At 45.0% G+C, this 15,475-nt stretch overlaps 1 protein-coding gene across 5 annotated transcripts in view; it reads left to right on the top strand.

The window, feature by feature from the left end:
• LOC149365437 (uncharacterized) overlaps nt 1-15,475 on the top strand; it is a 20,238-nt gene extending 4,763 nt beyond the window's left edge. Inside the window, exons 3-9 of one of the 5 annotated variants that reach the window (XM_089542595.1) lie at nt 378-561; nt 2,496-2,756; nt 4,902-5,075; nt 5,887-6,027; nt 7,587-7,711; nt 10,191-11,519; nt 15,069-15,475. In XM_089542595.1, the coding sequence (XP_089398721.1) occupies nt 378-561; nt 2,496-2,756; nt 4,902-5,075; nt 5,887-6,027; nt 7,587-7,711; nt 10,191-11,519; nt 15,069-15,323 (2,469 nt within the window). In that variant the 3' untranslated portion in view covers nt 15,324-15,475. Of the gene's footprint in view, nt 1-377; nt 562-2,495; nt 2,757-4,901; nt 5,076-5,880; nt 6,028-7,586; nt 7,712-10,190; nt 11,520-15,068 lie in introns of all 5 variants that reach the window. The other 4 variants (XM_089542589.1, XM_089542614.1, XM_089542602.1 and 1 more) reach the window with 4 other exon arrangements.

The following is a 15,475-nucleotide window of genomic DNA, read 5'->3' as shown; positions in this document are numbered from 1 at the left end:
AGCCCTACTTGTCAACAAGAAGTTATCATCGCCCCACCAGTGTGTGACTCTTCAAATGTATTTTGTTTGACCCTAATGTGTTTTGTAAGCAGTTTCTTCATAATTTCTCCTGATTGGTGTACTGTGTTTAAGGATCTTTTCTGTTTTTTCTTGTTCATAATTGGCCACCAGTGTGCTCAAGAGCGACCTGCCTCCGCTACATGTATGTTTTTTCACATGGCTTTTATAAAGGCCTTCGGCATTTTCCAGCTATTTTCTTAGCTTTTGGCCTGTGGCTTGATCTGAGCATGTATGCATATTTGGAAATAAAGTGGTCTTGTTGTTGTTGTTCTTTAATTTTCCTGCATTAATTCATGCTGGCCCTTGCAATCATGCAGGTGTGTGAGCGGCTGGGCTTAGCTGAAGTCCCATCAGCCATTCAGATCCGCTATGCTGGCTACAAAGGCATGCTCTGCCTGAATCCAGAATTGCAGGGAGACCAGCTGTTGCTGCGTGAAAGCATGAACAAGTTCCACTGTTCAACTTCAGATAGTCTCGAGATCGTACGAGTATCTGCACCACGTAGGTTCTTGCCAGCTCTCTTGATTTTTTGAATTGGCATAGTCAGCTACAATCATGGGGTCATTTTTGGCTTTAAGTTAGGAACAGAGGTACTGGTTATAAGAGAGTAGGAATACCAAGGAAATTCATATCTGATTGACTGCTTATTACTCAACATTGGACAAGTGTATGTTAGGTTCTTGCTAGCTCTGGTCCTAGTTTGCAGTGTAACATGATGCTGTTAAAGGGGCTGCGAAACACTGCTTGGGGGGATACCGGCTATACTTCAGGTGGGTTCTTTATGTCACACAGATGCTGACTTAAAAAGAATTACAGGAATCGATGCATAGGAACGGGAGTTATTCAGTGAAAAAATTTCAAAATACAAGCAAACAAAACGCTGCCCTCAACTCGATTTTGGCGGGGCTTCCCACTCCTATTTCGCTCTCCCAATGACGGCACCTGGCGCAACCAACCAAACAGCCAGCCAGAGCACATCGCGGAAGTTTGTACTCCATGGTTGCCTGCTCTCTGTAACTCGTTCGTGCTGAGACTGGCAGTGTCGTTTCCATGCCAGAGCGCCCCTGGTGGTGTATTTTTATTTTCCTTGCTTTGCAGGGCTTTTATCTAACACAAACAAGTTGTTTTTGTTGATCTAATACAAAACGCAGACAGGTGACAAAATGTGTCTCTATTTATTCACACAACTTGCAGTATATTTACTGTTTGTCCGATTATCAAGCTCGCGCCAGGTGATGTCATATCCGCTGCTAAAAACCCGCCACTGTGTGGCGACACCATCAGAGCCATGAAGTTGTTTTTGGGAGGACATAAAAATATTAAAGAACGGAATATATGCGGTGTTACCGACGCTAATAGCATCATTATAACTCACTGTATGCAATCAACAGGCAAAACAGTTAACTAAGATTGTGTTTCTGGGCCCCTTTAAGGTCATAGAGGCATAATGTGTAAAAATGCAAACACTACCGTCCACAGGTGGTGGGTTGATAATGCTGGGTAAATGATTCGAAGTAGGTGATAAATGATAGGTAAGTGATCGATAACAGTGCCCAGTTATGCACTGTTATAGTGCATACTAGTTTGGATTAACACATAGATTGATGCTGATAATTGACACATGTCTGTAAGGTGAGAGGTAGTTGAAGTTGACTGCTTGAAAGATTTTGAGACTGATTTGTGGTTGGTCTACTGGTAGATCTATCTGATAAGAGTGCTGAAGGAATTGTGAACTCTTGTACAGGAAGCTGCTTCAAGCATGGGAGCTATGGAGGGATTGATGCATGCAAAAAAAAGGAGATGTATAGTTAAAGGACATAGCATCATTAGGTTATTTATTAGTTCAGCTTAGGGATGTCAACTCGCGGATATGCTTGAAAGGCTGCTATTCTTAACTTGGTGCCATCATTTTATGAAACATTTTATTAATGCAGCGGCTCACGGATTTGCTTGATTCAGAATGAATGAAGAAGCGGCTAGAATATTTATGTTTTTGTGCGCTACTTGTGACGTGAACTAAACTTCAAAGTCAATAGCTGTCATTTTACTGCGAAACACACAGAGCACTAGAGAGGAAAAGCAATTATAAATTATTTACCAGGTGCAGGCAAAACCCACATTGTGATTTATGTGTACGAATGTCTTAAGCATCATTACAGAGAAAGAACGCACAGCCAAAATCTGATGCCTGTACACTCTTAAATTCATACCTGGAAAGTTGACTAACACTGCCTTTAAGCAATTAATGTTTACAAGTTGAACATACAGTTCTAGAAAATGTTTTTAAAGACACGTTGCATTGTAGCTGCTTGTTTTATCAGGTAAAAAAAAGAGAAGTGTGATAGCTTTTTTAAGCAGGTCATAACAAGCTTTTTTAAACAGTTGCCACTCTATCATGCGAGTTGTTCAACCTTTTCTGCTCCCTCTTGTGACAGGCCCAGTGTTTCTGAACCGGCCTCTCATTACAATATTGGAGCAGCTTGGAGTTCCTGCCCGGGTGTTCATGCGTCTCCAGCATAGCATGGTGCTGCAACTATGCGATGCATTTGTCGATGATGACATTGCCTTGCGAGTTCTGGGTCCTCATCTCAGTTCATTCTACCTGCCCCTTGCCAAGCTTCGTCGCCTTGGGCTAGCTCTGACCAGTGAGCCTTTCATCCGCTCACTGCTAGTAGCTGTCTACAATAGCGCAGTGGGTAAATAGCTATTTCTTAACTGCTAGTCTGCAATTGCAATCTTGATTACTGGTTTTAGAGAGTAAACATTCCACTTTTTCAAAGTAAATCAAATTCCAGATATACTGCGAACATCTAATTGACATCCAGGCTGGGTGGCCTGCTGTGGTACATTTCTTGTGCTATCGGGGACAAAATCTCCAGGACGCATAGCCGGAAACAAAAGCTGATAGGTCCCTTATTTAGCCGTTGATCAAAGCCAAACTTGCGGAAGTGATAGCATGACTCATGTCATGAATGAAATGAAATGTGCTCCAATGTGGTGCAGTGAAAGCGGATGTTCGCTGACAAGCATGACACATATGCGCCCAGATGGCCTTTCCCGCGTCCTGGAGAATTTTATCCCCAACAGTACATCCACTGGATGTCCAAACTTTGTTTTGGGCGCACAGATCTTAATCGAACATCATTCAGACAGAGTTATTTGGTTGAAAAGTTTGCTAAAGTAAAGTCTACTGGACCAGAAAAAAGCTTTACTATATCAATGCCTTTACTGTACTAGCTGTTTGTAATAACCTTGGTCCAAAGATGCAGTCCGGTAAATAGAGAATTTTGCCGATATGTCCAACATTGGTTTAGAAAATAAATGCACAAAAACACATTTCTCCTTTATTCATCACAATATATTTTTTAATGCTGTACTAATTTAAGGTTGCTATTCTCAGGTTCAGGAATAATGACCTCACATATTCGTCATCTGTTAGAGCTTCTAATATTGGCACTGCATTGCCAGATTCAGTTGGTTTCTAAATATTTCTTCATTCTTTCACCCCTCCTTCATCGCTTCCCTAAGGGCATTGTTCAGGTGTCCATCTTAAATGAGACAGTTACTGCAACTTTCTTTTCTTCATATCTGCACACACAGTTGTGGATCAGTAGCATGACAGATGACCACACATTCTTGACTCAGTGCATCCTTAGCAGCACTAGTCGTATGTCTTAAAAAAAATGAGCACTGCATAAAACACCACCTATGACTCCACCTCTGTTCTTGACTGACATAACTGTGACAAGCACTGTAGTGAGGAGACATAATAGTATTGAGTTTTACTGCACAGTTCACTTTTGCTTTTGCTTTGTAAAACTCAGCTCTTATAATGTGACATGCTAAGCAGGAAAGAAAGAGTATTTCATGCTGCAAAGGTATGCTACAAAGAAATAGGAGCTACAGTGCAGTGTTCTTAGCCAATCACTGCATGCTAATAACTGAAGCTTATGTACTGGCAAATACAGCAAAATTTAAAAGGCCATAAAATGTGGTATGGCTGCATTAGCAAACATGCGCATACGAAGCAAAATTACATTCCAACAATCCTGGTTACATTTGTGGGCTTCACAAATCCTCAAGTGTGCGGGAAATTAAAGCAGTCAGCAAGAAACTTGATGCTGAACTATACTGCGGTACTCAGCAGCATAAGCGGCATACTGTTTTAATTAGCAACAAAAACCCAAGTTCCAGTGCTGCAGTTCACGTGTTTTCCAAAATGAGGACAAGTTTCCCACAATATATATATATCACGTCGCAGCTTTTGGTTTGCAGGAAACCAGCTGTGTCTATCTCAGCCATAATGTCACTTATTTTTGCAGCTTATGTTCTGATTTGTTGAACATCCAGATTTTCGGACTATATAAAGTTTTGGTGTTTAAAGATCATCAAGGGGGTGTGTCATGTGAAACAGGTATTATTCTTAAAATATAAAGCAATCATAGGTCACTATACCTGATACCGTGTCACTAAGTAGGCAGTGTAACCATAATATGCATAGCAAGGCCATAAGGCAGTCAAGCGGAATACAGAGGCTGCTGACAGATGTAGTAGGCAAAACATAAAGGAAAGCACAGAAGTCTATGAAAGATTACAACATATTGGATCAATGTTTTACATATAAAATTTGTTTTATTATGATTGTCCGCAAAGTATATAGGGTAAAATAATTGAATGTTATATTGCCCAAAGCACCAAAGTTATCAGTGCATCATTATGGCTGTGAATTTTTCACCATCGATTTTTACTGTTTTTGGAGCAGGCTTTAAGGCAAGGTTTTGCATAGTTTTAGAAAGCAAACACAAGCATTAAAAGAGTTTTGCGCATCTATGACTTTGCAGCCGGCCTGAAGCACAAGAGTCAGATAGCGGTGCCCGAGGACACCGGCCGCAATATGCTGGGTGTCTTAGATGAGACGGGAACTCTGGAATATGGCCAGGTCTTTGTCCAGTTTTCAGATATAAGGAACAGTGAACAAGCTCCGAAACTCAGGCGTACTGCTCGGGTTCTTACAGGTATGGTACTCTTCTCCTGGTTATATTAACTGCCATCGAACACAGATGCCTGTCGCAAAGTCTGTTAACTCGCTAATTCATTCATTCATTCATTCATTCATTCATTCATTCATTCATTCATTCATTCATTCATTCATTCATTCATTCATTCATTCATTCAGGAAGATTGACAGAGGCTGCTGACCCAGGCAGCATAATCATTTTAATAGGACTCAGTTTTATTTCATTTTGAAAAATGTTTTTGAGGTTATTTGTCTAGCTTTCCTTGTGCAGCGATCACTGTACGTGGAAATATCTTCATGGCAAACAACTTTAGAATAGGCAGTTTGTTGTAAACCGAAAACTTTCCATTTTTCGAGTAGTGCACCATGTAATTCACACAGTCAGAAATAGGCTGTGTGCATATATCCCTGGCACCAGGGGAAAACAACGCTATAACTGAGTTATTTTGCTAATATTAGAATTCAAAAACTTGTTTCATAAACTTCTTAATGCATCTGTAACCGTAGTCTAGGGAGTGGTGGTTTTCGAGTTCATGCCCCCTGTCATGTGATCCAGATGGGCCTGAATATAGGCTCATTCCGCTGGATGAAGGGAGTATACGCGTGGAGTTTGGGAGTTTTCTTTTTCCAAAGAAAGAATACTTGTACTATTTTACTCCTTTTCATAAAGAGGGCAACTGGGGAGTTCTCCGTTTTCTATGAAAGGTGTTTTGTAGCATGTTACGCCTTTCCATAGGCAGGTGGTCTGGCAGTTATTTTTCTAAGAAAGGAGTTTTTTAGTGTGCTGCTCCCTCCGTGGACAGGTACAGTGATGGTGACAAAGTGCCCCTGTCTTCATCCTGGCGATGTGCGCAAGTTTGAGGCTGTAGATGTACCTGCCTTGCGCCACATCAAGGACTGCATTGTGTTTCCAGCAAAGGGACCGCGGCCGCACCCCAACGAAATGGCTGGTAGGTCATGTCGCACGCTAATACTAGAGGCTGCATAGATTCTCGCCACGAACTTTAATGATTGAATGTTGTCACTGTTGTCATAAATGGTCATGCAACTTAAAACAGGTACTGACCATGACCATTTTTAATTTCTGCCAGACTATATATCTGCAAGAAGGGACCGGACTTATAAAGTAAAAGAAATTAAATCCAGAACAGACTTACTAAACATGTAATTTAAAAAAAAATAAATTAATGAATAAATTGCCCCAGGAAGTCATTTCAACAAAATCTAACGACTCGTTTCGCACATTGCTGTGATATTTATTCTTGTGTTTGTTTGTATAAAATTGTGCTGTGTTATATTTTCTGTGTACATCCTTTTTTTCTCTCTTTTCCTGTCACTATATCATACTGATTATGTTGTAACTCTCCCCCCCCCCCACTGTACTGCCAAGCAGGCACTGGGGGTGATGTGATAAATAAATAAATAAATAAATAAATAAATACTACAAAAAATGTTCCTTGGTCATGTGTGTTAACTGCGCTGGATTTGATGATTCAAACTCAAAGGGAACAGAAAATTTGTTAGAATTACGTGGAGTGTGATATTAAGAAGAGTCTTTGTAATACCCTCAATTTTGATGGGAACTAAGTTTCAGTTTGAGTAAACCGGCTGTTCAAATTTACAAAGATTGATTTAGAGTCTATACTCAAGCAAAATGAGTAGTAAAAAACTCGATTGCCATTAAGGGCCATTTACTTTTAGAACTCAGATGAAGTTTGCTGAGCAAATATTGGAATGAATAAACCCCTCAATTGATGGTACTGCATTGCATCAGAATACCAGCCTTGACTAATATAACTCAGTCAAAAATTATGCAGAAACGAACATTTCATATTAAAAAAATGGCTCACAGAGTAAGCAGTCAAGTAGCTTACATGCAGCCAGATTGCTTTTAAAATATGTGACCAGTAGGGATGGATTCTGCTTAAGAATATATGTGTCTACCAACCAAAAATGTCCCATGTCCCTCATGGACCTTCAATGAATTCCTGAAGGCTGTAAGTGGGCTCGTATGTTGATGTTGACTGCTTATTGTTTTGCTTACTAAACTCTTGCAATCATGGCTAAATTCCTTAAGCACGTCTCAGAAAACTAAAATGTAGCTTTAATGAAGCTTAACCCTCGCTATGTTTGTAACTGTAGATACTGAATATCAACTTTGGCTAGCATCCAAGGCATGACCAAGGCATTTCATTTCTTTCGTGTATGTAAAATGAGCGGCGAATTCAGACAGCTTTCGTGCCAGTCGACCTCTGCGCTTTGTTTTGCGGAAAATACGATTGCTGGTTTCTACTCTCTTCTCTTTTCTTTTTTATCATAGTTTGCTTGAAGGGCTCATGTTTTTGGTAGACTGTGGCTTCTTTTTGACCTGTCACCCATCAGAAACTCTCCTCAATTACCGTCTGCTATTTATATCTTTCACAACCTTGCTTTATATGACGCATTGCTTAAATTTGTCACACATGTCTCTTTCATGTTTTTTCATGTTTACTACTAATCTTCTGTGCAGGTTCAGACCTGGATGGCGACGAATATGTGGTAATAGCGGAAGAGGACCTGTTTTTTCCTGGTGAAAATGCGAAGCCTATGGTTTTCAGTGATCAAACATACAAAGCAGTCGGGCAGCAAGACCTGGTATGCACAATATAGCATTGCCTTTTTGTTCACTTTTCAGCCCATCTGAAAGTGGGATGAATTTTTGATAGAATTTCAACAACCTGCATGCCTAGCTGTGAGCATGGCCATTTGAAAATATGTACTGCCTATTCATGCTACTCAGAAATCTTTCTGGAAGCAGCCTCTTTAGAGCTGCAACTATTTTCTTTATCTAATTATTTTAAAATAAGTTAAGGCTATTGGACTTGCGTCCTCAAAGCTAACTGTTTGGTTTTATTAGACGGCATTACAACATATTTGCCTCTATTTATATATTAGTATAGACGAAACACAATCATTCCAACGATATATTTAAGAACCATGGTAAAAGCGTTTTAATGCTGAAGCTGTAGAAAACTAGCCAAGTCAGTTAACATTCCAGTGGCTTCTTATGAATAAGCCATTGTTACTGAAGCAAATGCTATTAGAATTTTTCACAGTGCTGTTCTCCTTATCAACCAGAGTACATAGAGTGCCTATATATGTGGCTGTAGGAATCTCTGTCAGAGATCGAGGTACTGCACATCGCCCCATATAAGTCAACTTTTTTTTTTTTTTTTTTTTACAAAATTCACGTTCCGAGATTATGGAAGGTCGATGGCCGACCTTGTTGCGAGGTGTCTCGGATAATTTTAGCCGAGCCGTAGGTGGCGCGCACCCTGAGCCAGTACGCACTCCCGGAGTGCCGTGTGTAAAAAAAAAAAATGCTGACATACATGCGAATCGGTTCTGCTTAAGAAATTCGAGCAACGCGCCATTTATCCGGCTTGCTTTCCCGTACGAGCGGTAGGCAGCCCGAGAGAAAACCTTCGGCTAAAGCATTTCAGGACACTTCTGGAGCCTGCGTTGCGCCGCAATCAGAAGCTTCAGGTACAGTATATTTAGCTGTTCGGCTTGCCGCCGATTACGGTGGCGGTTTTCCGTTTTCCGTCTCGTAAGGTCTTTGCCCCACGGGAACGGTTTCAACCAGCCGTTTGAAATATCGCGCCAAAATGACGATGGATGCTGACTGGGAGGTGCTGCCACCTCCTAGGACTTACACGAAGCGAAGAAATAGCGTTTGAAGTTTGACATGGCCTCCGAGATGACCTGCCCGCACGCTTATTTCTCTAACTCTTTCGTGGTTTCGGTTTCGCCGCGTGATCATAACGAAGGCGCGCGAAACTTTATTTTTGTCTTTATCGCAGGGGCCGCGGAAGTTGATTTCTATCGTTATTGGCGCTACTCTTAGCTTGTTTATCACCGAAGCTCCCGAGGTATTCTCGCTCTCCTTGTTTACTTCGAGTTCTTCAGATGCACGGCAAAGCGGCGATACGGCCGAATACACTGCCGCTTCTCTTGACACCGACAGCGATGGCTCTTCCGACTCTGATTTCGTAGATTTTGTACATTCTTAAAGTTATTTGACCGTCTGAGAAAGTTTTAAAAAAATTCGACCCCCAAAGGGGTAAGGGCTAATACTGCCTCTGTAAGGATACATCTTCAGCGAGTGCAGCGGGCAAGGGGAACGCCGACGTGTACAGTAAAACATCATTAATTAGAACTTCAAGCCTTAAGGAGGCCAAGAAATACGTCCAAATTATCCGCAAGCCCGAATTAACGAATAGCTCCCAAAACACAAAAATATGACGTAACGGCCTCTTCTGAATTCTTTCCTTCCTCCATGCCAACTCAGCTGGCTGGCCGATGCGCGGCCGATAGTAGCCATTTCACGGCCATTGCTGCGGACTGGCGCTAAGCTCAATGAAGTAAAACCGAAACTATGCGGCCGTACTATTGTATTGGTGCCGGCGACCAACGATCGTCGTCACGCCGGCCGTTGTGCGCACAGGCTAAAGCGCGGGCAAGACAGCGCCATGCAATTCAGGCTTGAGGAAGGCTAATTTAACGGTCACACTGGGCCGGTCATGCCTAAATTCGGCGCCCCATCGGCAGCCCATCCGAATTAACCGGCGGGAACCTAGCTGCATCCGAATCGTCCGAATTAAAGAGCGTCCGACTCCATTGTCTTGCACGGGCGGTGGCTAGGGCGCTGGGACCACGCCGGCAGTCCGAATTATCCCTGTAATAGGGTTTTTTCTCTATATGGAGTCAACCATTTTTTAGCCAGCGAGGGATGCGAGTTGAGAAAAGACGTTTCTCGTCGTTTCAAGCTTAAGTACGTTGCTTTCAAAGAGATATGAAAGTGGGCGTACAGGGAACGGCTTAGCTGTATACGGAAATGTACGGTATTGAACGCCTGTTTCAGCAACTGCGCGACTTCACACTAGGGTTCCTGCTTTAATTTTTTGCAACCCTGAGAGAAAGCGAATTGTTCCTGCCAACGCGGAGCAGTTGTAGTAGCAAACGCTTGAATTTTGCGAGTTGTGTATGTGGGAGGAATTCAGTTTCAGCTTGGTTATTTTTGTTTATCTAATTTTTCCCCTTTGTCTCTTTTCATGCGCTTCCAAACTTCTAGGACGAGGACATGATATCGTTCACATGCAACTACATCAAGAACGACAACATCGGCATCATGTCGAGCGCCCACCTCGCCTGGGCCGACCAGCTGCCAGACGGCATCTTTTCCCAACGATGCCTGACTCTCGCCGAGAAAATCTCCACCAGCCTTGACTTCGCGAAAACCGGAATCTCAGCATGCCTGGATAAATCCGAACGTGTGTACAGATACCCCGAGTTTATGGAGAAGACAGGTAACAAAGACACCTACCAGTCGTCCCGAGTGCTCGGGCAGCTCTATAGACTGAACAGGGGACTGGTCAGCTCGGGCTTCTGCGGCTGCGCTGAGCTCAGAGCGCGGCACAACTTGTTCGAGTTCTCCGGCTGGCAGAAGCACGAACATGCCGCTAGGCAAGCGAAAGGTATCTACGCCGACATTATGAGTCAAATCCTCCGTAGTTACGGCATCTCAAGTGAGGCTCAAGTCGTGACAGGTCTTTTGAACAGTCTTTCACCACACCACAGAAGCAGGAACCTGAGGCGCAATGTTGAGACCAACGTGCAGAAGCAGATACAGAAGCTGGTAGAGACAATGCGTCAACGCTTCTTCCGCGATGTTGAGTTTGCTGCCCGGGACACAAGCCTTTCAGGGATGAATGCACAAGAAACATTGTTGCAGATGGCCTCTGCATGGTACATGGTAACTAGGAACACAGACACTGCCACCTCCGAAACCAACTGCCAGGGCTTCCCTTGGTGCATCAGTGATGTCTTGCTTGTGCTGCTAAGAAGCAAAAGGGCACAGCACACTCAAACAATGGAGCCCCAGGCATGTGATTTGTTGTTGCAAGAGCTGAATGATGCAATCACAAAGGGCTTTGTCAATGTGCCCGCTCCCACTATAGCACTCAACACACTGCTCAAGTGGGCTGCCAAAGAAGGTCTGTTAACAAAACGAGGCTGGGTTGGCCCTGGGATATGCGATGAGTGTTTAACTTCTCTGTTCATGAGCTTTGTTGGTGCGGCAAGAGAGCAGTCGCAACGAAACAGGGGTCGCAGTCATCTTGCAGAAGAAGGGCGTGATACTCTGTTGGATCACCTTCCCCGAAATGCTGCCGCCTATGTGATGGCGTTCTTGAGGCACATTGCACACGTATCGGGGATGAGCCCTCTGTGTCGCCAGTGCCGGCAGCCATGTTCGCAGACACACACCCTCACTTTAGCGGCGTTGCGGTGCTACAGTCAGCTGGTGGTGTGCGGCTCCCCTTGCCATTTGGGACTGTCCTTCACTTGCGACTGTCAGCAAGTTGATCGGCGACTAGAAGAGCATGGACCCATCAGAGTGCAGGTAAACTCTAAAGTCACATATACAGTTGGGAAGGTGCCTCGAAGAAATGCAGACTTTAGGGGTTATCCTAGTTTACACAGCCAGTGCTGCATAATGACTGTCATAGTAGGGTGAGTCTAGAAAAAATAATTACACAATTATTTAGGTAGGCGCGATCGCTGTTCGCTGCTCCAGCTCGAGTGGGACAGAAAAGGTCACATGGCGCGTGCGCCACTCCCTTACAAAAAAGTTTTAGACAGTCTTAGAGTGTCTATAGACTTCTGACTATAAATTCTATAGACAGAAGTCTATATACTTCTGCCATAGACTATAGACTTCTGCCTGGACTATAGACTTACCTGCCATAGACAGTCTATAGACAATCTATAGATTTGTGGCCATACACTTTTAGTAGACTTTTGTCTATAGAAATTCTATAGACTATGAATAGACAAAAAGCGATATCTATAGGAAGTCAATAGAGTCAATAAGAAGCCTATAGACTGCCAATAGACCATTTTTATAAGGGCTGAGTTTGACGCGCCGGGAGGGTCCGAATTTGTACAGTCGCCATGAGAGCGGAGTCGCGTTTTCGTAATTCCAAAATCAATACTATGCTGTTACTCAGGTAAATACAGTCCACTAGTTAAAACGTTAGATGGTAGAATTTAGTTCACGAACATGGTTCACCTGTTTTTCGACCGCCTTTTACAGTGACTGTTGTGTAGGGCACGTTAGGCAAAACTGCGTCGTCGTCGATACATCGATGCCGTTCGCGCACCTCCCGCATCCTGTGTTGGGTACCCCCACACCCCATGGCCGCGTACTGCACCCAACTATTCCAATACTGTCAGCCGACTGGCATCAGGATTTCGCACTACCCTAGCTAGCTATCGCTGAATTTCGCATCACTAGAAGAGTAAAGGGCGAATTTCTTTTTTTTAATCGCGAAAATTCGTATTTTTAAATATTAGTTCTGCCGTTCTCCAACTTCCCCGCTGCGAGCGCGCTGTGCTTCTGAGGTGCCGTCTGCTTTTTACTTTCGATTTTCGTGGCGTGGTTGCGTGGTTTGACCGTGTTGAAGTGTGTTTCTTGAGCCTCTGACACACCGCTCGTTTCGAAAGGTCAAAAATAGGGAGAGCAGTGCAAAACGAAAACGCCACACGATTTCCCTTCTGAACGCGGTCAAGATGAAAAAGGTTGCATCAGGTACGAAGGTCAGGTAACGACGGTCTCCGGGTACGCTGCATACAACTTTCGGCAAGAAACAAAGAACCACCAAGGCCTCGCACGCGATGTGAAACGAACAAGAATCTGAGATCATTTGCCTTCGAAACAATTGAAGAAACCGTTGTCAAGTTATCAAATGGTTCTTCGGTAGCCTTCGTTCTGGCCTACTCATTCTCCACTAAACACTGCTCTCACGAGGTGAAGTGTTTCGGCCAGCGTATTCGTGCATCATGCGGGGAAGCAAACGGGCACTCGCTACGAAATCGCCGCCGCACGCCCTCTTTCACCACAGCTGGTATCGAATTTGTCGCTGATAAAACGGGGATAAATATTCTAGATAGGTCTCGTGCTTTCTTCTGCAGCATTATTTATCTTACCGGTACTCTCCTATGGGGCAGAAACGTGGAGGCTAACCAAGAGGGTTCAGCTTAAGTTAAGGACAACGCAGCGAGCTATGGAAAGAAAAGTGATAGGTGTAACGTTAAGAGATCGGAAGCGGGCGGAGTGGGTAGGGGAACAAACGCGGGTTAATGACATCCTGGTCGAAATGAAGAGGAAGAAACTGGCTTGGGCAAGGCATGTAATGCAAAGGCAAGATGAGCGCTGGTTTTTAAGGGCAACGGAGTTTATTCCAAGAGAAGGCAAGCGTAGAAGGGGCGGCAGAAAGTTAGGTGGCCGGATGAGATTAAGAAGTTTGCGGGAATACTGTGGCTGCAACTGGCAATTGGAGAGACATGGGAGAGGCCTTTGCCCTGCAATGGCCGTAGTCAGGCTGCTGCCGTTGTTCATGATCTTGAAGTTGCAAATTTCTATGTGCTCTATGTGCGGTGGGGGAAAAAAAAATGTGCGTGAGTTGGGGAAGCTGTCAAGTTCGACTGGTGTATCTGTATTAGGCAAGCCCGTTGGCATGCGACAGGTGCGGCCAAGGTCACCAGGTGTAATGAAGCAGCGGTCGGCTATAACGAAAAAAAATCGCAGGCACATCTCGAATTCGCTATAACGAGATTTAGCTGTAGTATAGATTAGAAGTACTAGTGGCAGTAGTTTGATGTTAGCAGCTTTTTTTTTTTCCTTTTCAGTGTATGCGCATCGACATGCACGCATGTTCCACTATTCACAACCTCTCCCCCATTGCTGCTTTGCACTTAAAGATCGGCGAGGAAGAGAAGATTCTGAAGTACTGAGGGACACCTCAACTGTTCCCTAAGAGAAATAATTAAGGGGATAAAACTGACACCAGTGCAGAACTAGAATGTACTGTGCGTTCGGCAATCCCAAACGCCTCTTGCAGCGTAGTTGTGGAAGGCCGATACTAATGCCATGAGATCGTTGTTTAAGCAGAGACGATCACGCACCCACAAGAACTGTAGCCAAACATTTCGTTCTTGAACGGCTTGCGAATCGCCTTCGCGCTTCCTTCGGCTTCCGTTCCCCTCCGCGCTTCGGCTTGAGCGGAACGCACTGTGGGGTCTTTGCGTTGAAGCAGCAACCCCTAAACAGGGTGCGGAAGCTGTCGGGGTATTCACGCCGCATCTTCTTAGCTGCTGGTGCTTCGGCGATACTCAATGCGGGGTCCTGACAATCTCGCCGCCTTCTTTCGCAATCCTGAGCACATTGTAACGCTTGCTGTGTTGTTGTTGCCCCTGGAGGAAGGATGAAAGGGAAAGTGCACGGGCCTGCCCACTGGCTCGGGCTGAGCCACAATCGCTGCCACCTGCAGACAGAGGAGAGTTGAAAGATATGACAAGAAAGATTGAAAGAATGAGACGCGCGTCGCAACAACCGCGTCTGCCGAAATGACGACGCCGGCTGTAACAGATACCCACACACCCCCGCCCCTTGTAACGCTTGTTGAGCAGCAGGGACTGTTATCAGGGACTGTTATCGCCGGCGGCCCCGAGCGAAGTGCGTTACTCGGAGCAGTGGCGTAAAGAAAGACGAAGTTCCTATAGAGTATACTCTAGGTGTACCTAGTATATCGGTGGTGTTGAGTAAGAGCAGCACCATCCTCGCCACTCAGTCCCTTCCCACACGCGCACCTTCTTTCGCGCTCTCTTGCGGGCGCCGATGACAAGATGGCCGCCTTTCAATGAAGGCGAAACGCCTTAGACGTCCGCGTGCTGTCCGATGCCAGTGCACGTTAAAGACCCCCGATGGGCGAAATTAACCAGAAGCCCTTCACTACGACACTTCTTTCTTCTTACACTCCCTTTTTCATCCCTTTCCTGACGGCGCAGTTGAAGTGTCCACCGGGGAGTGAAAGTTACTGCGCTCTTTGCTTTCCTCAAAATGAATGCGTAAAGAGCTCGCACTGTTAACGGCTGTGTACTAAATGCGCAGGTGAGGAGCGCCGCTCTGCTCCGCCTGTTGAAGGGGGACGGCTGCGTGCGCGTCGAGAAGACCCTGCGACGCTGGTCGGGAGCGCAGGCCGTGCGCATCCGCTTGCGTACGAGCCGGTCCGGCGACCGCCACTGCGCCCTCGTGTCCGCCAGGGGCCGCGACTGGCAGCTCTGGTTCCTCGAGGAGCTCCTGCTGCAGCCCTGGTTCGAGCAGGCCGTCGTCAGCGGAACCTCGGAGCGGCGGCCGCGACAGTGACCCCCTCCTTCACCGCTGTCACTCCGCGGCGCTGTTTTTGCACAGCGAAGACGTTGGCCGATTGTTCGACCGAGATCGTCAATCACTCTTCTGAATGTCGGTGGCGTTTTGTATCCTTCTCTGGTCAAATAAAATTTGCTGGTGGCGGCAGA

The sequence above is a fragment of the Amblyomma mixtum genome, chromosome 1 (genome assembly GCF_055824585.1).
Source record: "Amblyomma mixtum isolate Tamu chromosome 1, ASM5582458v1, whole genome shotgun sequence".
Lineage (NCBI taxonomy): Eukaryota > Metazoa > Arthropoda > Arachnida > Ixodida > Ixodidae > Amblyomma > Amblyomma mixtum.
This window is presented reverse-complemented; position numbering and strand designations above follow the sequence as displayed.